The sequence below is a fragment of the Ascaphus truei genome, chromosome 6, assembly GCF_040206685.1.
Source record: "Ascaphus truei isolate aAscTru1 chromosome 6, aAscTru1.hap1, whole genome shotgun sequence".
In the NCBI taxonomy this organism is placed as follows: domain Eukaryota; kingdom Metazoa; phylum Chordata; class Amphibia; order Anura; family Ascaphidae; genus Ascaphus; species Ascaphus truei.
In genome coordinates this window covers 116,467,737-116,491,266 of record NC_134488.1, presented here as the reverse complement: position 1 = coordinate 116,491,266, position 23,530 = coordinate 116,467,737, and the positions used below count along the sequence as shown (strand labels likewise).

The 23,530-nt window shown below is 44.7% G+C and overlaps 1 protein-coding gene across 2 annotated transcripts in view; it reads left to right on the top strand.

Moving 5' to 3' along the window:
• Nucleotides 1-23,530, top strand: part of ATP13A2 (ATPase cation transporting 13A2) — a 97,461-nt gene that overhangs the window by 12,919 nt on the left and 61,012 nt on the right. Inside the window, exon 1 of one of the 2 annotated variants that reach the window (XM_075605971.1) lies at nt 17,903-17,927. The exons of the other annotated variant lie outside the window; for it this stretch is intronic. Coding sequence (XP_075462086.1) covers nt 17,918-17,927 — 10 coding nt within the window. The 5' untranslated portion in view covers nt 17,903-17,917. Of the gene's footprint in view, nt 1-17,902; nt 17,928-23,530 lie in introns of those variants that run through there. 2 annotated transcript variants of the gene reach the window in all.

Below are 23,530 nucleotides of genomic sequence, written 5' to 3'. Positions count from 1 at the left end.
ACTTCAGATCTGCTGCAGGGGTAGTGGAAGTGATGTCCAAAATGATCATGTACATATATGCACTATGTTCTACTGTCAGGGTCCAGAGGAAGCCCTGTGATATAGATTGATGTCACCGCTCTAAGGTGGTGATAATCTGTGTGCAGGATTGGGGATCTGCCTGTTTTTACAAACATGGCTATATGGTTGGTATATATTCATGTGCAGATGGTGATGTCACGGAGCTGTGTATACGGTGAGTATGACAGAATTTCAAATAGTGTCTGAATAGAGAGGTACACCCTGCCTATAGGAATGGGGTGTAAAGGAACCCTTCATTCAGGCCTCTAGGTGCCAATGTCCCCAAAGTGTATATCCATTTGGCTTCTATTTGGAGGAGAACTTTGTCCCAATCTCCTTTCCGCATACCCTTTGTTGGATGGTCAATCCCACAGAAGGTGACGGCCTTGAGATCTCCACCATGACATAGATTGACGTGTCTTGACAGGGGTTTATCGGTCTTATTCCTCACGGTGCCTATGTGTTCAAGTACCCTCTGTTTAAGACATCTGCTTGTTTTGCCCACATAGACTTTGCCACAGACACATTTGCCTTGGTATATGACACCTGTACTGAGGCAGTTAATGAAACTGCGTATAGGGTACGTTTTGGTGTCATTCCAGTTTCCAAATTGTTTTGTGGTGTTCATGTACTGGCATGCCTTGCATCGCTGGCATGTATACGATCCAGTGGGTTTTGGTGGTATCCATGTTCTTGGTTTCTCCTCCTCATAGTGGCTGTGGACCAACAGGTCCCGCAAGTTCTTAGCTCGTCTGCTTGTCATGGATGGACGATCTTTGGTGACACCTTTAAGAAGATCATCTGCTCTTAGGATGTGCCAGTGTCTCTCCAGAATGGCCCTTGCCTGAGGCCACTCACGGTTGAATGTGCCTATAAAGCGGATCACTTTGTCAGATAGGCTAGGTGGTTTATCCTTGATCAGGGATTGGCGTGAGGTGAATTTTGCTCTTTTATAAGCCTTTTTTATGGTCTTCCGGCTATACCCTCTATCCACAAAGCGTTGCATCATTATTTTTGACTGTTTTTCATACTCCTGATTAGTACTACAGTTCCTTTTGAGTCGAAGGAACTGGCCTGTCGGAATGCCATTAACCTGAGCCTTTGGGTGGTGACTACTGGCTTCTAACAAGTTATTTGTGGCTGTTGTTTTACGGTATATAGTTGTATGGAGGGAACCCTCATTTCCCCTTGAAATTTGCAGGTCCAGGAAACACATAGTGTCCTTGTTGTATTCCAGTGTGAGGTGGAGGTTGAACACATTAGTATTGAGTGTACTGATGAACTGTTTTAGCATTGCCTCTGGGCCACGCCACAGGACAAACACATCGTCGATGTAGCGGACCCAGAGGTCGATATGCTCAGTGTATATTTCCATGTCTTCTGTAAACACTACCTGGGATTCCCACCATCCCAGGTAGAGGTTGGCATAAGTAGGGGCACATTTGGTGCCCATTGCCGTGCCCCTCAGTTGGTGGTATATTTTACAGTCGAAAAGGAAGTAGTTACGTGTCAGTACAAATCTGAGCAATTCTAGGGTGAACGAGTTATGTTTGATGTACCATTGACCTCTCGTCTTGAGGAAGTGGGATACTGCCTCTATGCCATACTCATGATCGATACTGGTGTATAAGCCCTCTACGTCGAGGCTGACCATGAGGGTGTCTTCGTTGATACAGACATCGTCCAGCCTTTTCAGGACATCCTTGGTGTCCCTTAGGTAAGATGGTAGGGCCATGACAAAGGGCCTCAGTACTCGGTCTACATAGGAGCTAGCCCGTTCAGTTAGATTCCCTATTCCCGACACTATCGGTCTGCCCGGGGGGGGGGGATCTTGTTTTTATGTAGTTTGGGCAGGCTATAGAAGGTAGCTATTTTCGGTGTTTTGACCCATATATAGCTTAGTTCATTTTTGTCAATGACCTTATCCTCAAGGCCTTTTTGAAGGATGTTATTAAGCTCAATGTTGAATTTCATGGTGGGATCTCCTTCGAGTATCTCATAACAGAGGGGGTCTGATAGAAGTCTTAGATTCTCCTTCTTATAGTTGTTTTTATTCAGAATCACCAGGTTACCCCCTTTGTCCGAAGGTTTTATAATTATATTGTCATTCGTGGCTAGTTCCTTGAGTGCTTTCCTTTCTTCAAATGTCAAATTGTTAGGAAGTCTGCTAGGTTTCAGATGTTCTAAGTCTTTGGTAACTAGATCCACGAATACATCAATATTAGAGAAATTGTCACTGAAGGGAACAAACTTAGAGCTAGGCCGTAGGTCAGTGAACGGACCCTCACCTGGAGGTCTTTCACTCTCCTCTAGAAGTGCTCTTAAATTATCATGTATTTCCATGTCCTGTGTGTCAAGGGGTGCAACGTCCATTGAGTTAGCCATTCTTATCTCTCGGAGGCGGAAAAATTTATGTAATTTTAATTTTCTGCCAAAGAGGTTGGTATCTTTGACCCACTCAAATAAGTTCATACTCTTTGTTGGTGAATAGGACAGGCCTTTACTAAGGAGCTTGAGATGGTGTTCACTCAGTGTCATGTCCGACATGTTCACTATCTGTAACTTTGCATTGTTTAGTATCTCGGGGGTTTCCCCCTCTTCTTCTGATATTGCGACCCTGTCGCTCGGCTCCTTAGCACCCAGACCTTTTCCTCTTCTGGTTTTCCTTTTGGTTTTTGGCCTGATGCCGTACGATGCTGCTCTAAAAAAGGAACCTGGGGCGGGGGTAGGGTATATGATGTGGAGGCAAGTTGGTGTGTCATGCCCTCAGTCAATAGTGAGGTTGGTCTTTCATCCTCACTTTCTGAGATTTCCCACTCAGTGGATGATGCTTCTTCAGGTATTTTGGTTTTGGGCTTTTTCTTGGACAGGTTGTACCGAAAAATCTTATTTTCCTGAAAATCTTTCTTATCCCTTGCGTATTTTATTCGTTTCCGTTCCTTGAGTTCCTTTGAGAATTTATCTAGGTTGGTCTCTAATTTGCCCTCTAGTTCGCTGAATTTAGGGTTAGGTCTCCAAGAGTCAACTTCTAGTAATTTCTGTTCAAGTACGCTTTCTATGTTCTTAAGTTTGTCTTTATGAAATTCCAGGAGTAGATTCATAAGCATTATTGAACACTGTTTTAAAATTAGCTCCCATGATCTGATGAAGTCAGCATCCAGTATATTATGTGCTGGGGCAACATTAGCACGTAAGCCTCTGGGGATCAGTTCTGCTGCTAGGTAATTTTCAAACCCAAATATCTCCCACCAAGCCCTCATACGTTGTCTATAGATGTTGTCTAGTTCTGTGAAGAATTTGGAGATATCTGGTTGTGCTGTTGTGTTTTCTCCCTCGAACTCGCTAGAAAACACAGTTTCTGCTTCTTTTTGCCATGTTAGAAAGTCAGGCAGGCCCGACATGAATCCTGACATAGTCTGTGAGTATGAGGCGAGCTAGGGGTAGAGTAGGCAAAGAACACCTAAATAACTAGTAGAGACAGTAGGGGAACCCCTGCTACAGCCTAAATGAAGTGGTATTATGAACGGTGCTTTGGGTATAAACTGTAGTGGATGAAGGAGAGAAAGGACCCAATTTAGCACTCGAGTTCACACTCTGTGGTGTTTAGTGATTGAATTAAAAACATGATCTTTATTAAACAACATATAAAAAAAAGGTCCAACGACGTACTGAAGGTGAGTTGATCCTAAATATAGAAAGCCATATTGGCTCTGGATCAAAAAAGTTAATATGTGCCAGATGGTTTTAATAAACCACTGGTACTGTTGCAACACAGTGATCCTAATGCGAACCTGTGTAGTAGGTGATTAAAACAGGGGTGTCCGGGTAAGTACTGGGATTGCAGGTCACAGTATCATAATATTTCTGTATAAGATGTGACCCAACTGATAAACATAAAAACAAATATACCATGTATATCAGTATTGGTATTGCTTGATCAGCTATGCTTCTCTATGATAGTTAGTATGCCCCTATCAGTGACACATGACCTGAGGTAACCCTCTGGATATTGTACTCCTGGGTGTATATACCTGTGTTAACCAGCGTGGTTCTAGTCAGAGAGTGATGTCCTGGCTATGGTTGTAACAGTAGGTCAGTATCCCAGTGTGGGAGACACTGATAGTAGGGGCAGGTAGGTAACTCTTTTAATAGGGGTTTTTAAACAGAGAGCTGCGTGATTGTAGAAGCTGAAGTGAACCTCACGGATATGCAGCAGCACACAAACGCGTCAGAGCAGCTATGGTGTACTGCAGGTGAGGCTGCTCAGTGCTAAGATACCGGAGCACTATCCCTAAAACCACTTTGAAGAGGCTAACAGTGACCGTCGGGGCACTTATAGCCTATGTGAAACTGCACTCGCAGACTACCGCATTGACTCGCGGTCACACAGATACATGCGGAGGCAGTCCTGATCTGCGCGTGCATGTATGTACAGAGAGCCGACGCGCGCGTTTCGCGAGGGGCTTTTTCAAGGCAAAGGGTTAGTATCATTGAGGATACCCTGCAGGTAAGCAGGTATATATAGGGCCCCCAGTGATGACGTCATAAGTTAACCCCTGGTGTGCCGAGGTATGTTTGGTCCTGAGATGAAGCACAGTAAGTATACCAATGTTTTTAACTACATATCCAGCACACTATTAATAAATAATAAAGATCTGACTCAATTATGTGTTATTCTTGCCTTATTGTCAGAAACTGGCAGAGTGAAGTGATAATTCACTTCAGATCTGCTGCAGGGGTAGTGGAAGTGATGTCCAAAATGATCATGTACATATATGCACTATGTTCTACTGTCAGGGTCCAGAGGAAGCCCTGTGATATAGATTGATGTCACCGCTCTAAGGTGGTGATAATCTGTGTGCAGGATTGGGGAACTGCCTGTTTTTACAAACATGGCTATATGGTTGGTATATATTCATGTGCAGATGGTGATGTCACGGAGCTGTGTATACGGTGAGTATGACAGATAAGGTCATTGACAAAAATGAACTAAGCTATATATGGGTCAAAACACCGAAAATAGCTACCTTTTATAGCCTGCCCAAACTACATAAAAACAAGATCCCCCCCCCGGGCAGACCGATAGTGTCGGGAATAGGGAATCTAACTGAACGGGCTAGCTCCTATGTAGACCGAGTACTGAGGCCCTTTGTCATGGCCCTACCATCTTACCTAAGGGACACCAAGGATGTCCTGAAAAGGCTGGACGATGTCTGTATCAACGAAAGACACCCTCATGGTCAGCCTCGACGTAGAGGGCTTATACACCAGTATCGATCATGAGTATGGCATAGAGGCAGTATCCCACTTCCTCAAGACGAGAGGTCAATGGTACATCAAACATAACTCGTTCACCCTAGAATTGCTCAGATTTGTACTGACACGTAACTACTTCCTTTTCGACTGTAAAATATACCACCAACTGAGGGGCACGGCAATGGGCACCAAATGTGCCCCTACTTATGCCAACCTCTACCTGGGATGGTGGGAATCCCAGGTAGTGTTTACAGAAGACATGGAAATATACACTGAGCATATCGACCTCTGGGTCCGCTACATCGACGATGTGTTTGTCCTGTGGCGTGGCCCAGAGGCAATGCTAAAACAGTTCATCAGTACACTCAATACTAATGTGTTCAACCTCCACCTCACACTGGAATACAACAAGGACACTATGTGTTTCCTGGACCTGCAAATTTCAAGGGGAAATGAGGGTTCCCTCCATACAACTATATACCGTAAAACAACAGCCACAAATAACTTGTTAGAAGCCAGTAGTCACCACCCAAAGGCTCAGGTTAATGGCATTCCGACAGGCCAGTTCCTTCGATTCAAAAGGAACTGTAGTACTAATCAGGAGTATGAAAAACAGTCAAAAATAATGATGCAACGCTTTGTGGATAGAGGGTATAGCCGGAAGACCATAAAAAAGGCTTATAAAAGAGCAAAATTCACCTCACGCCAATCCCTGATCAAGGATAAACCACCTAGCCTATCTGACAAAGTGATCCGCTTTATAGGCACATTCAACCGTGAGTGGCCTCAGGCAAGGGCCATTCTGGAGAGACACTGGCACATCCTAAGAGCAGATGATCTTCTTAAAGGTGTCACCAAAGATCGTCCATCCATGACAAGCAGACGAGCTAAGAACTTGCGGGACCTGTTGGTCCACAGCCACTATGAGGAGGAGAAACCAAGAACATGGATACCACCAAAACCCACTGGATCGTATACATGCCAGCGATGCAAGGCATGCCAGTACATGAACACCACAAAACAATTTGGAAACTGGAATGACACCAAAACGTACCCTATACGCAGTTTCATTAACTGCCTCAGTACAGGTGTCATATACCAAGGCAAATGTGTCTGTGGCAAAGTCTATGTGGGCAAAACAAGCAGATGTCTTAAACAGAGGGTACTTGAACACATAGGCACCGTGAGGAATAAGACCGATAAACCCCTGTCAAGACACGTCAATCTATGCCATGGTGGAGATCTCAAGGCCGTCACCTTCTGTGGGATTGACCATCCAACAAAGGGTATGCGGAAAGGAGATTGGGACAAAGTTCTCCTCCAAATAGAAGCCAAATGGATATACACTTTGGGGACATTGGCACCTAGAGGCCTGAATGAAGGGTTCCTTTACACCCCATTCCTATAGGCAGGGTGTACATCTCTATTCAGACACTATTTGAAATTCTGTCATACTCACCGTATACACAGCTCCGTGACATCACCATCTGCACATGAATATATACCAACCATATAGCCATGTTTGTAAAAACAGGCAGTTCCCCAATCCTGCACACAGATTATCACCACCTTAGAGCGGTGACATCAATCTATATCACAGGGCTTCCTCTGGACCCTGACAGTAGAACATAGTGCATATATGTACATGATCATTTTGGACATCACTTCCACTACCCCTGCAGCAGATCTGAAGTGAATTATCACTTCACTCTGCCAGTTTCTGACAATAAGGCAAGAATAACACATAATTGAGTCAGATCTTTATTATTTATTAATAGTGTGCTGGATATGTAGTTAAAAACATTGGTATACTTACTGTGCTTCATCTCAGGACCAAACATACCTCGGCACACCAGGGGTTAACTTATGACGTCATCACTGGGGGCCCTATATATACCTGCTTATCTGCAGGGTATCCTCAATGATACTAACCCTTTGCCTTGAAAAAGCCCCTCGCGAAACGCGCGCGTCGGCTCTCTGTACATACATGCACGCGCAGATCAGGACTGCCTCCGCATGTATCTGTGTGACCGCGAGTCAATGCGGTAGTCTGCGAGTGCAGTTTCACATAGGCTATAAGTGCCCCGACGGTCACTGTTAGCCTCTTCAAAGTGGTTTTAGGGATAGTGCTCCGGTATCTTAGCACTGAGCAGCCTCACCTGCAGTACACCATAGCTGCTCTGACGCGTTGGTGTGCTGCTGCATATCCGTGAGGTTCACTTCAGCTTCTACAATCACGCAGCTCTCTGTTTAAAAACCCCTATTAAAAGAGTTACCTACCTGCCCCTACTATCAGTGTCTCCCACACTGGGATACTGACCTACTGTTACAACCATAGCCAGGACATCACTCTCTGACTAGAACCACGCTGGTTAACACAGGTATACACACCCAGGAGTACAATATCCAGAGGGTTACCTCAGGTCATGTGTCACTGATAGGGGCATACTAACTATCATAGAGAAGCATAGCTGATCAAGCAATACCAATACTGATATACATGGTATATTTGTTTTTATGTTTATCAGTTGGGTCACATCTTATACAGAAATATTATGATACTGTGACCTGCAATCCCAGTACTTACCCGGACACCCCTGTTTCAATCACCTACTACACAGGTTCGCATTAGGATCACTGTGTTGCAACAGTACCAGTGGTTTATTAAAACCATCTGGCACATATTAACTTTTTTGATCCAGAGCCAATATGGCTTTCTATATTTAGGATCAACTCACCTTCAGTACGTCGTTGGACCTTTTTTTTATATGTTGTTTAATAAAGATCATGTTTTTAATTCAATCACTAAACACCACAGAGTGTGAACTCGAGTGCTAAATTGGGTCCTTTCTCTCCTTCATCCACTATCCCTGCTTCAGCACAGGTGGATCAATCAGTGGCTTAGTCTTTGAACCACTGATCGAGCCACCTGTGCTGAAGCAGAGAGAGCCTTAAAACCTGACCTGTTGGTGGCTCTTGAGGACTGGAGTTGGCAACCCCTGGACTAGAGCCTCTAATCCTGTTGACTCACTCTGCCTAATTTCTGCTGCGCAAAGTAATGGTTCAAAGCAGAACCATGACCACAATGGGGAGAACACGAGCACGCATCACATGTATGGGACGGCTGGGGGATCTCTAATTGTTCTTTCGTTATGCTGTAGTATTCGGAAGATATTGTATCTGCCTCAATAGCATTTCTTTATTTCATGAGGCAATTAAATGGGTTTTATTTTTATTTATTAAATCTGTTTCCCTTATTGGAAATGTTCTTTAGTTTTATTATTTGATTTCGGTGGAAAATGTTGAACAAATATGTAATGCTAAACATCAAATGTTACTGTCCCTGTTTTAGCCAAAAAATAGAGACATTCTGTTTTAAGAGGTTAACTAAAAAATTGTGCTCTCCATAATAGTCATAGTCTTGATCTATCAAAAGACAGTAAACTTGCTTAAAATTGCCCTTTACTCGTAAAATCTTGTAAGACCAGCTTGGCACAACAATCCAAGCAGCTTAAAACAAAATAGCTCTTTTTTTGTTTTAATATATATACAGCCTTTGATTACCTTTTATTGAAAACGAATTACCTAAACCTAAGCTGCCAATCAATTAGTTCTCCCGTAATCGATCAGCAAAGATCCTGCTACCCAGGGTTCACTAAATGGCTGCCTTTCAGTTTCAAATCGCTCCTTGTCAGTATAACTGCAGTTACAATGTATTCTTATATTACTAAAGTAACATGATCTATTGTTGCAGTTTGCAGCTCAAAATGCTGGGGGTATTGAGAAAGAAGAGTGTGAAATCGGGCACAGCAGACAAAATTGAAAAAATGCATATTCCAGGGCAACTCCACAAAATAAGTTTTGTTTATTGTATAGCTCGTGGATAACAGAAGGAAAACGCACCTACGCGTTTCATGCGCAAGCACTTTATCAAGGTGCTGGGAATATTGGCAACAAATGATCACAAACAGTAAAGTCTTACAATGATCTTGCACCCGCTGGGTTAGTGTGCTATATAAAACCTGCTATAGAAATCAAAGAATGATCAGTATATTAAAACTCATTAAACATAGCATTAATAGTTGAATTAAAAAAAAAACTGATTATTATCTAATACTATAGAACGGATTAAAATCAAACAAAAACACGAGAAGGATATTGCTCGGATTGCTCCTTTAAAATAACTGTTGATTTGGCTTTGATAAAGAATGAATGTGAATGCAGAATAAACATCAACTGTACATAACGAGATAATAATATCCACATGGTTTGCTTACTTTTGTATAGAGAATTGTCTATGCAAGCGGTGTATTGCAGAACAATGTAAGAGCAGACATAATTAAATGTTTGTGTGTTACTCGTAAAGGCATAGTCCTTTCAACAACTAAAATGTACCAACATCGGTGGTGATCCAATATTTGGATGTACTGTAGGTGATTGTGTTTTTTTACAAATTTGAGGTGACATTAATTATTTTTTAAAAGTTGGTTAATAAGCACGTGAGGAGTTTGATTTCCGCTGGCTATTCCCTTTTGTTATCACGAGGTGCTAAACACTAGTTTGCAAAAGCAAAGCTTCCCTCTTTCTCTTTATTGGCTCTTAGGCTAGGTCCCCGGTGGCTGCGGCTGGGAGTGCGCGCCGCACACAAGGTACAGCCTTCTATGGGGCAGGCCCCAGTCGGCGTGTGTGCACAGGCGCACAAAGCGCGATGCGCGACCACCTTTGCCAAAAGACAAGATTTTTGGCGCGGCGGCCGAGCGTTGGCCACGGCAGCGGTTCAGCCAATGAGGGCGAACCAGCCGTGTGTGTCATGGCCGCGCCCCGCCACTCCCAGGGCCCTTTTAAGTATTCTTGTTTTCTATGGGGAGATTGCTTTCTCCTAGGGTAGCAATACGTTTTTGCATTGTCCCTTATTTCGTTAACTTATCCCGGTTTCCCGAAAAGTTCTGTCGGGTCTCATAGTCGTCCCGTATTTTACGCCTTGACGTGAAATGCCTGAACTTAAAATCACTAGTAAAATTAGTAGTAAAAACATTGATTTCTACCTGAGTGTAACAGTTACCCTTTCCGATGTCGCCTTACCAAATTTATTAAAATAATAACGTTGGGACACTGCCTCGTCATCTCGTACCGTGACACCCACCCCTATAGGCGTTACTTTTTCTCCCACCGCTACATGCTAGCTCAGCGCGCGTCTTTCCCCGCCCGGCCGAGAGCAGAGATTTATAAAAAGCCAAAGTGGGAAGTAACATTCAGCTCGAAGCGTTTGCAAATAATTCAGCACTTATCAGTGCAAATAGACTAGTGTTAAAATTCGTCTCTGTCGTCTGCTGATATATTGCTTTGTTTTCGTCCAGAAATACTGCTTACTCTTTTAATTAATGCTGAAACATAAGTTTACATTCGTCGACTATTATTCTAAACCAGTGGTTTTCAACCATTTTTTTTATTTAGGAACCCTAAGTGAAATTCTAAGGAACCCCCAACCCTCTCTAATAGTGCGTCTGAGATCTAATGCATTGTACATTCTTCTGTATTTGATACAATTTTCAAATGACCAGAAAATTGTCGGGAATCCTTTAGGGACGCCCAGGGAACCCAAGGTTTCTTAGGAACCCTGGTTGAAAAACACTGTACTAAACTGTGGGATTTTATTCAGAAAGGGAAGCTAGATGACAAGGCTGAAGGCAAACTATGCAGATAATATTTTGTATAGCAATTTTAGAGGCCCGTCACTAACTCATTATGACGTCACACTTTGATACTGGATTTCTGCGTCCCGTATTATAAACACGTAAGTGTGGCGACCCTGCTTTCACCTCTCCATTGGGGCAGTGAACGTGATCAAAATGGGAATGGAGGACGCTGCATTTCCATTCGCATCATTGGGGGCCTGGCCATGCCTACACAGTCACAATCCTGGAAGTCCAGAGGCACTCAGTGCTACGAACTTCCAGCATCATGAATGTTAAAGTCGGACAAAGTAGGCAAACGCTAAACTATGGAAGCCAATGAATTCCATTGGACCAGGCCCAGGGTCTTATCTGAAAGCAACAGACCAGCCTCTAGGCTTTTCCCAATCTACTCCAGGATATTAATGAAGGTATAGTACGTAAATTAGTTCTGTCCCATTGGCTGCAAGAAACACTTGGCCGGTTAACGGAAAGCCTGTCCTAGCATTGACTAGCAGCCAAGGAAGGTTTGCCATTAAAGTAGACACATGACCATAGCGAGAACCTCACTGCATCATTGGAAGGCCAGTCAACCGCAGAAGGTTAATGTGCAAGATAAACTGGTTTTTCCGCAAAGAGACTTGTTTTGCTTTCGACTTTTAGGCTCCCTCTCAGAGAAAATAGAACATACTATAGTCCCAATCTGTACATCACTAAATTGGCCGGAATAGTCATTTTTGCGTTCTATCCCTTAACCCAAGGGAGATCAACTCCAGTCCTCAAGACCCTGACCTCAAGATCCTGACCTGTTGGGGGGGTGGCACTAACAGGTCAGGTTTTCCACCAACAGGTCAGGTTTTCAGAATATTCTATCTAAGGAACACAGGTGACTCAGAGGCTCAGTTGAAAACAGAGGATTGAGCCACTTGTGCTGAAGCAGGGACTGATTGAGCCACCTGTACTGAAGCAGGGATATCCTGAAAACCTGACCTGTCGTGGGGGTTCGGACTGGAGTTGAGCACCCCTGTCTTAACCTCAACAGAGAATTTGTACATTTAACGTACATCTGGTACATAGGGTCAGATTTAACTAATGAGAGAGACATGTTTAATAAGTTAAAACTAGGTGACTGATACCCTAAAACATAGTTAGACCAGGTGTGGCCAACTCCGGTCCTCAAGGGCCTCCAACAGGTCAGGTTTTTCAGGATATCCCTGCTTCAGCACAGGTGGCTTAATCTGTGGCTTAGGTGAAGACTGCATCACCTGCGCTGAAGCAGGGATATCCTTATAACCTGACCTGTTTGGCAGCTCTTGACAACTGGAGCTGACCACCCCTGAGTTAGACCAATAATAGCAAATGTTAATACATTTTTGAAGTTGACACAGGGCAGAGTATATTTTGTAGGCTAAGGGTGGGTTTGCTGCCCACATCTTTCCCCAGCTTTGCTCTCGATTTAACGACATGCAGAAGATTTAAAATAAAGCTGATTTACTTATTACGGCAGTGGAGCCACCGAGGTTTACAGACGCACATTTTCCGCAGACATCCTCCTGTAAACAAAAACCATGGGTAGGGGTTGTAATTTTTTTTTTAAGACTCTTTTGAAAATACTTATGCTTGTCTTCACTGGTACGTATCAAAAAATAGCACAGTTTAGGTTCAATCGTCCAAAAAATAAAAACAGGCGGAGAAACATTTGGGATTGCTACTTTTACCATACCACGGTCATTGAGTTTGCAGTTTGGCTGGGTTGCACTGTTAAGTGGTAATGCCATTCCAGAGTGTAAAGATAAAGAGATGTGCCTAAAGGAGGCACCAGAGGTCCCTTTTAAGAGGCGCACAGCAAACCTTTATAGTATAATGTGGTCAGGGGTGAACTAATATACATAAAATAAAAAAGATTTATTTAATAACTTCGTTAAAATCGTGTAGTGTAGTGTGATGTATATGACACAGATAAAAATAGACTGGTAAAGTCTATAGTACTGCTCAGTTATCCTATTCACTACCAATGGTGAACAATGCTAAAGAGATGGTTATACTAAAGTTGCACTCATAAGAGAGCTATCAGGGTGTGAAGTATTGCTGCTTGTAGCTGATCACTGAGTCCAGACTAAATGGTGTACATCCGTTTGCTATCGATGCTAAGCCTCACATAGGTGTCCTGAGTATGCAGGGGATATCTGCTAGCAGAGAATAGCCAGTATGTAAAGGCTCTCAAAGGGCTAGACCCTGTGCTTATATCATGGACGTGGTCACCGTGGAGTCCTGAAGGCACATACCCAGTCAAAAAAGGTAAGTAAGATGGCTGTAAACTGCAGGCGGTGTCTTATACTGTAGGGCTAACAGCACATATATTATAATGTTTAATTACTCTGTATCACCAGGACTGGTGGAAATATAGTGTTCTGCACAGTGGTACTGTGTTTATTATTTTTATTGGAGGGATCCCTCACTGCGCATGTGTCACAGTGTGCTTGTGTGGATCAATATTTTGCACATCAGAGCAGGTGAGATCGGTACACAGTAAAAATCACCTATGAAAAACGGGTCAGGTTTTTCACTACAGGTATATGCAGTTTTAACCCTGAAGCCTAGTGTGCTCTCAGAACAGGACAAAGGGCTAAAATAACAGTTTTTTTAGAGAGTGTCCTTTCTCAGTGCTTCATATCAGAGTAGCTGTTCTAATGTTTATCCTCTTCACACATATATATATTGACTGCCAGATATAGTTTAAACGAATCAGATACCCAGCTGCACATAGTTAAGTGCTGGATCTAGGCAGGGAAAGTGTGTATGTTTCCTAGGAAGCTCCACTAGAAACGGGTCAGGTTTATGCTACAGGTATATACAGTATGGGGTATTCCCCTCTGTGTATTAACATATAACTGTGGTGTGCATTTGAACTCTAGTGCTGGACAGGATCGCGATCTCACACTGCGCAGGGCTTGCTTGCTACAAATAATTATTTGTCACAAATGGAGCAGAGTTGAAACGGTAAGTAATAAAACTCTACTGAAGAAGTTTTTAGCCCTGAAGCCAGTACCATCTCGTTGGTGTGGGTCGGAGGTCCAGCTATATATGATTAAATGCTAGTTTTTAGGTAGATTCCCTCAGTACACAGTGAGTATCCCCACTGAAAAACGGGTCAGGTTTTCACTGTAAATATATACAGTTTTAATCCTAGAGCCTAGTGTGCTCTCCAAATGGGAAAAAGGGCTGATATAACAGTGTGTTTGAGTGCCCTTTTTCAGTGCTTCACACCAAAGTAGCCGTTCTGATGTTTAACCTCTTGGCACATGTACTTGCTGCCAGATACAGTATGAATGAATCAGATGCCCAGCTGCATATAGTTAAGTGCTGGATCTTAGGCAAGGAAGGTGTGTATGCTTCCTAGGAGCCTCCACTGAAAACGGGTGAGGTTTTTTATGTGAGTATATACAGTGTGGAGGGGTTCCCCTCTATGTGTTAACATATATATTTGCAGTGTATATTTAGACTACAGTGCTGGACAAAATCGCAATGTCACACTGCACAGAGCATGCTTCCTGCAGATACTGTCGGTAGGTTCTCCAGAGCTCCTCTGTTCACCGGGTGATAAAAGCCCAGCCTAGAAAGTTATAAACACCTCTTTAAATGGGTGTATCAGGAATAGTAGCCATGAGCATTGTTCAAACGTGCAAGTAGCAAGTATGAATACCATAAGTGAGTTTATTGGTCGTGCTAGGTAGTAAACTGGTAGTACTTTGTCGGCAAACATACACACTTTCCCTGCCTAGATCCAGCACTTAACTATGTGCAGCTGGGTATCTGATTCGTTTAAACTATATCTGGCAGTCAATATATATATGTGTGAAGAGGATAAACATTAGAACAGCTACTCTGATATGAAGCACTGAGAAAGGACACTCTCTAAAAAAACTGTTATTTTAGCCCTTTGTCCTGTTCTGAGAGCACACTAGGCTTCAGGGTTAAAACTGCATATACCTGTAGTGAAAAACCTGACCCGTTTTTCATAGGTGATTTTTACTGTGTACCGATCTCACCTGCTCTGATGTGCAAAATATTGATCCACACAAGCACACTGTGACACATGCGCAGCGAGGGATCCCTCCAATAAAAATAATAAACACAGTACCACTGTGCAGAACACTATATTTCCACCAGTCCTGGTGATACAGAGTAATTAAACATTATAATATATGTGCTGTTAGCCCTACAGTATAAGACACCGCCTGCAGTTTACAGCCATCTTACTTACCTTTTTTGACTGGGTATGTGCCTTCAGGACTCCACGGTGACCACGTCCATGATATAAGCACAGGGTCTAGCCCTTTAAGAGCCTTTACATACTGGCTATTCTCTGCTAGCAGATATCCCCTGCATACTCAGGACACCTATGTGAGGCTTAGCATCGATAGCAAACGGATGTACACCATTTAGTCTGGACTCAGTGATCAGCTACAAGCAGCAATACTTCACACCCTGATAGCTCTCTTATGAGTGCAACTTTAGTATAACCATCTCTTTAGCATTGTTCACCATTGGTAGTGAATAGGATAACTGAGCAGTACTATAGACTTTACCAGTCTATTTTTATCTGTGTCATATACATCACACTACACTACACGATTTTAACGAAGTTATTAAATAAATCTTTTTTATTTTATGTATATTAGTTCACCCCTGACCACATTATACTATAAAGGTTTGCTGTGCGCCTCCTTTAGGCACATCTCTTTATCTTTATACCTACACTCCCTTGGCAGCACGCTAACACCATCTAGGGGTTTTTGAGCGAGGTTCCTAACCCACAGTATTCATTCCAGAGTGTACCCTCGAAATGTTATCCTGCAGGGCTCATTCTTGGCCAAATAACTGAAAGATCATCGATGGAAGATAAATAGTTACTGTTATAGTCACTTCATATCCATCTCAGCCACACACCACCTCATCTGCTTATAGCAGTTGACATTTTTAAGAGTATCTCTTAGGCCGCATCCATGTTTAGTGCTTGCGGGCGGAGGCACGCTGAGGCGCGCTTCCGCTCGGCACTGAGCCCCTACAGCCGCAATGAGAGCGGCTTTAGTAGGGGCTTGCCTACGCTTCCTCGCGCTTGCGGAAGCGTAGGTCTTAGGGAAATTTTAAATGTTCCCGCATGCCGGCGCGCAGGGCCGGTCACGTGAGTGGTTCGCCCAATGAGGGCGAACCAGCTCCGTGACGTCACTGGCCCGCCCGCTGACACGCCCCCGCCCGCCCGCCAGAACCATGGCCAAGGCCTTAGACTTCTGTACCGACCGTACTCTGATTATGCCTAAAGCGTGACATCAAAGTGGCTGAGGAAGTAAGTAGGGATTCATACACCAGGAGTGGCCAACTCCAGTCCTCAAGGGCCACCAACATTCCAGGTATTCGCAATATCTCTGCTTCAGCACAGGTGGCTCAATCAGTCAACAGTTAAAGCAGGGATATCCTGCATACCCGACCTGTTGGTGGCACTTGAGGACTGGAGATGGCCACCCCTGACAGAGAGGAGCTTCTTTATTTTTTTTAAATTTTATATAATTATGTGAGCTCCAGTAATGGACTTAGATTCTGAAAACGTATAAATCACGAAGGGAATTATTTCCTGGATGTCTATTCGCTGCTGTGCGTATCACTGCTGCAATCTATGCTGTTAAATAGACTTACTCTGCAATCCATACTGATAAACAAAGACTTTAAGTTTATAATTGGATTGCCCTAAATCCTATGCAGGGGGTTCAAATGACTTGGGCCTAGATCTGCATCTTAGGTTTACTTAACCTGAACCCCAAAATACTGTCGTTTCTTTGAACGGCTTCACCTCTCCGTTCAACAACTCGGAATCGGGCAGTGGGTCATCCATGTGCTGGTCCCTATCAAATTAAATGGAAAAATAGTGACTGTGTAGCAGTCGCACTGCAATGAGAAAGCTGCTCAATGCAAACTCATTGCATCCGGTTTGCAAAACCAGGAACAACCTGTTCAAATAGTTAAAGGACTTATTTTTGGGACACATTATTTAAAAAAAAAAAATAGGTTTGAAGCAGGGGGTCCCCGGGGCTAAACCGTGTTGATTTCAGCTCTGAGGAGCCCCTGCTTCCCGAAAGATACTACCTCCGTATTTAAATGTCCCACGTCATGTGGGCCAATAGGAAGCCGCGAGGGATGACGTCACAGCTTCCTATTGGCCCGCAGGTTGGTGGGACAATTAAAGCCCCAACTAGCCCCGTCTGGGTTGCTACCTGGCACCCCCTTCCGAGGTGAGTATCTCGAGAAGCGGAGCTGAATTCAACCCGGGTTCAGCTCCAGAGACACCATGCTTCAATCCTATAAAAAAACAACACGTACTACCACTTGGAGGGCTCCCTTAAAACAAGGGTAATTGGCACGAGTGGAATAGCCCTTCAACACCACTTTGGTCAAAGATAAAACATAATATACATGTCTGATTTCTTTGACTGGTACTCCAAGCAGATCAAATGGTGATCAGTGACCGGGTTGGGAAAGGATGTAGCTCGGTCCCTGATGATCTCAATGGGCCTGTTGAATGGAAGGTAAATAATGGAAACACACAAACCAGAGGCGGCTTTTGTTCTATAAATACAGCAGCAGCACAGTGCAGCTGCAGGCCGTGCCTGCCCTGATACTGAGAGCGCGGCTGCACGGAACCTGGATGCCAGCTATTAAAAATAGTCCGGAAACGGGAGAGAGAGAGAGAGAAGCGGGTCATCTTCACATGCGGGCACATGCGGCAAGTCTCCTAGCAACAAAGTGAGGAGCTGGGTGTGCAGAACAGTATCGCACAAGGGCTTTGATGTAGGAGCCTAGAGGATGCTGCAGGAAGGTGGGGTGACCTAGCCCGCTGAGGTGCAGCTTCATGTATTAGAAATACACAGCGCAAAATGAACAAAGGTAAGGAAATGTCTCACTGTCGCATCTTTAGGGGAAGATACAGTGCCAAGTTCATTGGCAATTCTGTTGAATTTCGTTGTTGGTTTTAGATTTTTGGTTCAGAGACTTGACTCTTTTGTAGCAACAATGCCCAGTATATGGGCTGCTGTGTACACTGTACGTGGCATATTATAACTTGATTATCTGTACGCTGTAATAACATTTTGTTATCCCACAGATTGGGAATTGGTAAAGGATAGACAGCCAAGGCTGCCCATTGATGGAACATACATTTTACATTGAGCTTGTGTTGTAAATCCAATGCCCCTACCCCCTTTAGAGGGAAAAGTTCATATCTTTGCAGATCAGAGCAGGATATTATTTCTCTGCAGAAGGATTTGGATGAATTTGAGAGAGAGAGCAAACAAGTGTCAGGTGAGGTTTAATCTAGATACATTATGCATTTGGGTAGCTATAATAAATGATGTTTGGTGACAAAAACAAGCATGCCACTTACAAACCTAGTGGGATAAAATGTACGTCATTCTTTAATTTCATTTAGGAGTGATTGGACATAGCAGGCTTATATATTGGTCAGTGTCAGGTAGTAATTAGGGTTCTACTTGGATATTGGATATTAGAAGTATTTTTTTGAAAACGTGAGGTATAAAGGGATGTGTCAAACAGGTTAAAACCTGAGAATAGCATTGATTCAGGAAGAGATCATTTGCTATTTACAGTACTAGTGTCTGCAAAAAGTGTGTCCCCTTGTAAAAACCCAAATGCAAATTGGGGTTTTGTTTGTAACCTAGCATTTATCAAAAATTGTGAATTAGAGGGATATACTGTATGTACTACAACTTTTAAACTACTAACTGGGCGAGATAGTGGAACTATAGATTTCAATTGAGATGAATCCATATGTAGGCAAACATAAAAGGTAAAATGCAACAATTGGTAATTACGTCTTCCCAGTTTATATCTCATGTCTTGTGCTAAAGTTTATATCTCATGTCTTGTGCTAAAGTTTATATCTCATGTCTTGTGCTAAAGTTATCCCATGTCTTGTGCTAAAGTTATCTCATGTCTTGTGCTAAAGTTATATCCCATGTCTTGTGCTAAGTTTATATCCCATGTCTTGTGCTAAGTTTATGTAACCCTATTGCCCCCCAACCCCCAATCACAGATAGGGTCTATTACAGGGAAAACTATGCTGGCTACTTGGAGTAGTGTGGTGCATACCTGCTGATAAACAGTAGCCCTGATTCTCCCGCATGATGGTATGGGATAGCAACAGGACAGGCTTCTGGGGTATAACCTGACTCGTACTCACGGTGACGCGCCTCCATCTCTTGCAGTCCCCAGGATAAGGGGAGAAATCCCTGCTTGAGAGTCTCTTTCTCCTTCTTTCCAATAGATTTCAATCTCAGGACAGAAGTATATTAAACAGAATCTCTTTATTCTTTATGCACACAGCACAGCAGTCACTCGGCAGCTCATATAGGGCCGTCACCCTTATGTTGTCCCTGGACCTACACTCTCAGCCAGTGGGCACCAGGAGCAGTCCTAGCTCTTCCCTTACTCTCTGATAGAGTAAGGGGACCAGTCTCCCACCGCTCCCCTAAGGGAGGGCACACAGTATGCAGAGCCCTGCACACTGCTCTCGGGTAGACCAGCCTCTCTCACGGTAGAGGCAGACTGCTAAATACAGGAAGTGCTGCCCCTTAAGTACAGATCCAGTAGGAACCAGCCCCTTGCCCGATTGGACACCAGGCCCGATTACACTACCTTCTCTGTGACTCACTGAGCTGCAGAGAGGTGGGGAAAACCCATGATTACTCCTGGCAACCTGCCCTTACCAGGGATTACTCACAGGAGGAGGGCAAACTGATAGCCCAAACCAGCCAGGGCTACATTTATATCCCATGTCTTGTGCTCTAAAGCCCCATAAAGCGAATTGTACATTGGCAGTGTAAGGCCTCGGTCCCGCTGCGCTCTGTGGCGCGGGCGGCCACACGCGAGTTCCCCACCAGCAGGGGAATCCTGCGGAGCCGGTCCCAGTCCCCCCTGGCTGCACAGCTTACTACACGCTGTGGCGCGTCAGCCGCTATGGGATACAAGAGAATGGTGATCCCTAGCGTTGACGCGTCACGTGGTGTGGCTGTGAGCCAATGGGGAGGGGAGGCTTCGGGAGGAGGAGAGGCTTCGGGGAGCGGGGAGGAGTGTGGCGTGAAAGCAGCGTGAGTGCCTGTCTGTGTGTGTGTCTGAGTGCGTGCGTGCCTGTCTGTGTGTGTGCCTGAGTGCGTGAGTGCCTGCCTCTGTCTGTGTGTGTGTGTGTTGCTTTACTTACCTTCAATCAGCAGCCCGAGCCGTGGAGGGAGGGGGGGGAGAGTAGCGGGTCCCTCCGCTCAAGCCACGCCCCCCCTCCCGCTCAAGCCTCCCACTCCCGCCCACCTCCCGCTCCCTACAGACCGCATATCGCGGTCTGTGTATGTCAGCGCCCCGCCTGTCTGCAGTGCGGGCGCGCTGACTCTGGGAGCGGGGCCTTAGCCTAATGACCATAGGTAGTGGGCGAGAAGGTACTGCCACTGTATTTCAATCGCTGTTACCTTACGATATCAACTGGCCACATAGAATCATAATCCAGCAGGTAATCTTTGTTACCTTGGCTTTTATGGTTGAAGTGTAGATGTAAATGCAGTCAGTTATAAAATCACACAAAAAGCTGCTGGATGGAAACTAAAGATAGCAAAGTCTCTAAATTGTTTCCATTATATTATTTTTAATAATAGTGGTATACTAAAACAATACCCCAGTCCTCAGTCCCTACTTTGGAAGCCTGTGGAGCCAATCTCACAAAAAGGAAAGGACCGCAATTATAAGCTTTATGGTATAAATAATTTAACGCTGCCAGTTAATATAACAAAGCATTACCTCCAATAGCAACCTAAAGAAAGGAAGAAAAAACGCCCGCAGAAAGTGCTCCAGTTCCCAGGCATGACTGTATCATACATGTACTGTCTCTACGTTCTTCCTACCAAAAAAATTAGATTGTAAGCTCTGCGGAGCAGGGACTCCTTTTCATAAATGTTACTTTTATGTCGGAAGTACTTCTTCCCTTTGTGTTATTTATATCTTATTATGTATGTAGCCCTGGTGTCCTCCGGCTCCCGCTGACCCCCTTAATAGCAAGCCAAGCGGTCGCGGGTTCCGCCAGAGGCAGCGACGGACCCGCCGGCTGCTCGCGAAGGTGGGGGCCAGTGCAGGGAGCGATCGGAGTCCCTGGAGCCCCGGCGGCGCACCCAGCTAGCGGGGGCCGCCATGACGGGTTGCGCGAGCGGGCGCAGAAATAGCTAGGAAGTTACGGCAGCCCTTAGGAAGTCGCGCGGGTGCAGGGACAGCCAGGGAGAGGTTGCGGCGGCCATTAGGGATTCGCGCATGCGCAGGGAAAACGCGCACGCAGCCCCAATGTGTTTGCAGCCTCCACGGGACTACAATTCCCATGGGGCATAGCGAGGCAGGCACCAGGTGCCTCATAGTAGCCAATAGGGCTGAAGGATTGCCCTGGAGTGAGAAGAGATACATTTCGCGCGCTGAGCCCACGCTAGTTAGTTGGAGCTGGGAGCAGAAAGGGGAAGGAAGGGTGTAGGGAGCAAGTGGCTCCTACACCAGGTAAGGTTCCCCCAGGTCCCTGACAGGCCCCAACTCCCCACCAGATTAGTGGGTAATTATAAGGTACGGCCCCAGGTTAGGGACCCTGCCCTTAGGTTCGTGTGTGCGTCTTGTCAGTGTCACGGCTGTCAATGCTGTGAGTGCTGACAAGAGGGCATCGTGTGTGTGTGTGCAGCACGTTGCTGCAGGCACCAAACAGGTTGCAGTGCGTTGCTGCAGGTGTTGGGAGTAGTAGGTAGAAGTAGTCAGAGGGGACCCGGGTGGTACGGGAGAGGTACAGTAGTGTGGGTGCAGGGGGTCAGTGACCCACCTGCATAGGACAGGCTACCCCGTAGGCCCTATGAGTTTCCCCCTGAAGCCACTTAAGGTCGCTGTGCTGTAGGGACGGCCTATAGCAGCAGCGAACATCACCTTTACTGTTAGTGTTAGTTAGGGACTCCGCAGACGCTGTGCGTCCGTCCAGAGGGTTGGGCGCTGATCATCATCGTTGCTGCCGAGGCCATCCGGGTGGGATCGCCCCGGATGGTAGTTCCTGTGTTCACCCGTCATCGGATCTTTTTCGAAGCTCCGTTGCAGGCCCGAGCACTGGAGTGCTCGGCAGGTAACCCTTATCACCAAGTGCACAAACGATCCTACATATTATTACTCCGGGACTAGTGACTGCGCAGTCACACAGATCATCTCACTAGGAAGGGTGGGAAACGTACTTTGTGTGTGGTTACTGGACACGGGGTGGGATCACCGGTGAAAGATTTATGATACATTCATGCTATGCAGTAAAGCCAGTTCTGTTTTACCACTGTTTGCTGAGTGACATATATTGTCCTGCGAGGAACCACTCCCCCCTCTGGTGGGAGCCTTCGCAGGTGGAGGCACTGCACCGAGTACAGGGTTACTCATATATACATACCCCAGATTCCCCATGGCGGAAGCTCAGCTCTCCTGGGAGCCTAACAGGTAAAGCACCACACCTGGTAACAGTAGGTTCTCCGCACTCACACTATATCTGCGATTGGGTTGGGGGGGAATACCCGTTACATTTATATGATTGTCACGTGTATTACTGCTGTGAGGCGCTATGTACATTAATGGCGCTATATAAATAAAGACATACATGCATACATACTATTTGCGTGATGTCACCATGTAAAGTGTGCCCCCTGGTGACAAAAAGAACAGATGCTACAGAGAATCACAAATGGTTCATATCAAATGGATTTCATTGGACATTGTGCTTAGTTATATTATATTAAGTTATTGATACTTATTTTGGGCTTTGTGGTGGTGTTTTTCTTTAAAGGCTCACGCAAATATCTGGGTTACGTGTGTGGGGTTTTAATACAGTGTGCAAGTAAAAACAAGTTTAAATTGTGACGAGATGTTGCTGCTACTGTAATAGAGTTATTGTACATCCGAGTACTTACTGTCATAAATAGTTACTGTACATCCGAGTACCTACTGTAATAAATAGTTACTGTACATCCGAGTACCTACTGTAATAAAGTTACAGTACATCCGAGTACCCACTGTAATAGTTACTGTACATCCGAGTACCCACTGTAATAGTTACTGTACATCCGAGTACCCACTGTAATAAAGTTACTGTACATCCGAGTACTTACTGTAATAGTTACTGTACATCCGAGTACCTACTGTAATAGTTACTGTACATCCGAGTACCTACTGTAATAAAGCGTTACTGTACATCCGAGTACCTACTGTAATAGTTACTGTACATCCGAGTACCTACTGTAATAGTTACTGTACATCCGAGTACCTACTGTAATAGTTACTGTACATCCGAGTACCTACTGTAATAGTTACTGTACATCCGAGTACCTACTGTAATAGTTACTGTACATCCGAGTACTTACTGTAATAGTTACTGTACATCCGAGTACTTACTGTAATAGTTACTGTACATACGAGTACCTACTGTAATAAAGTTACTG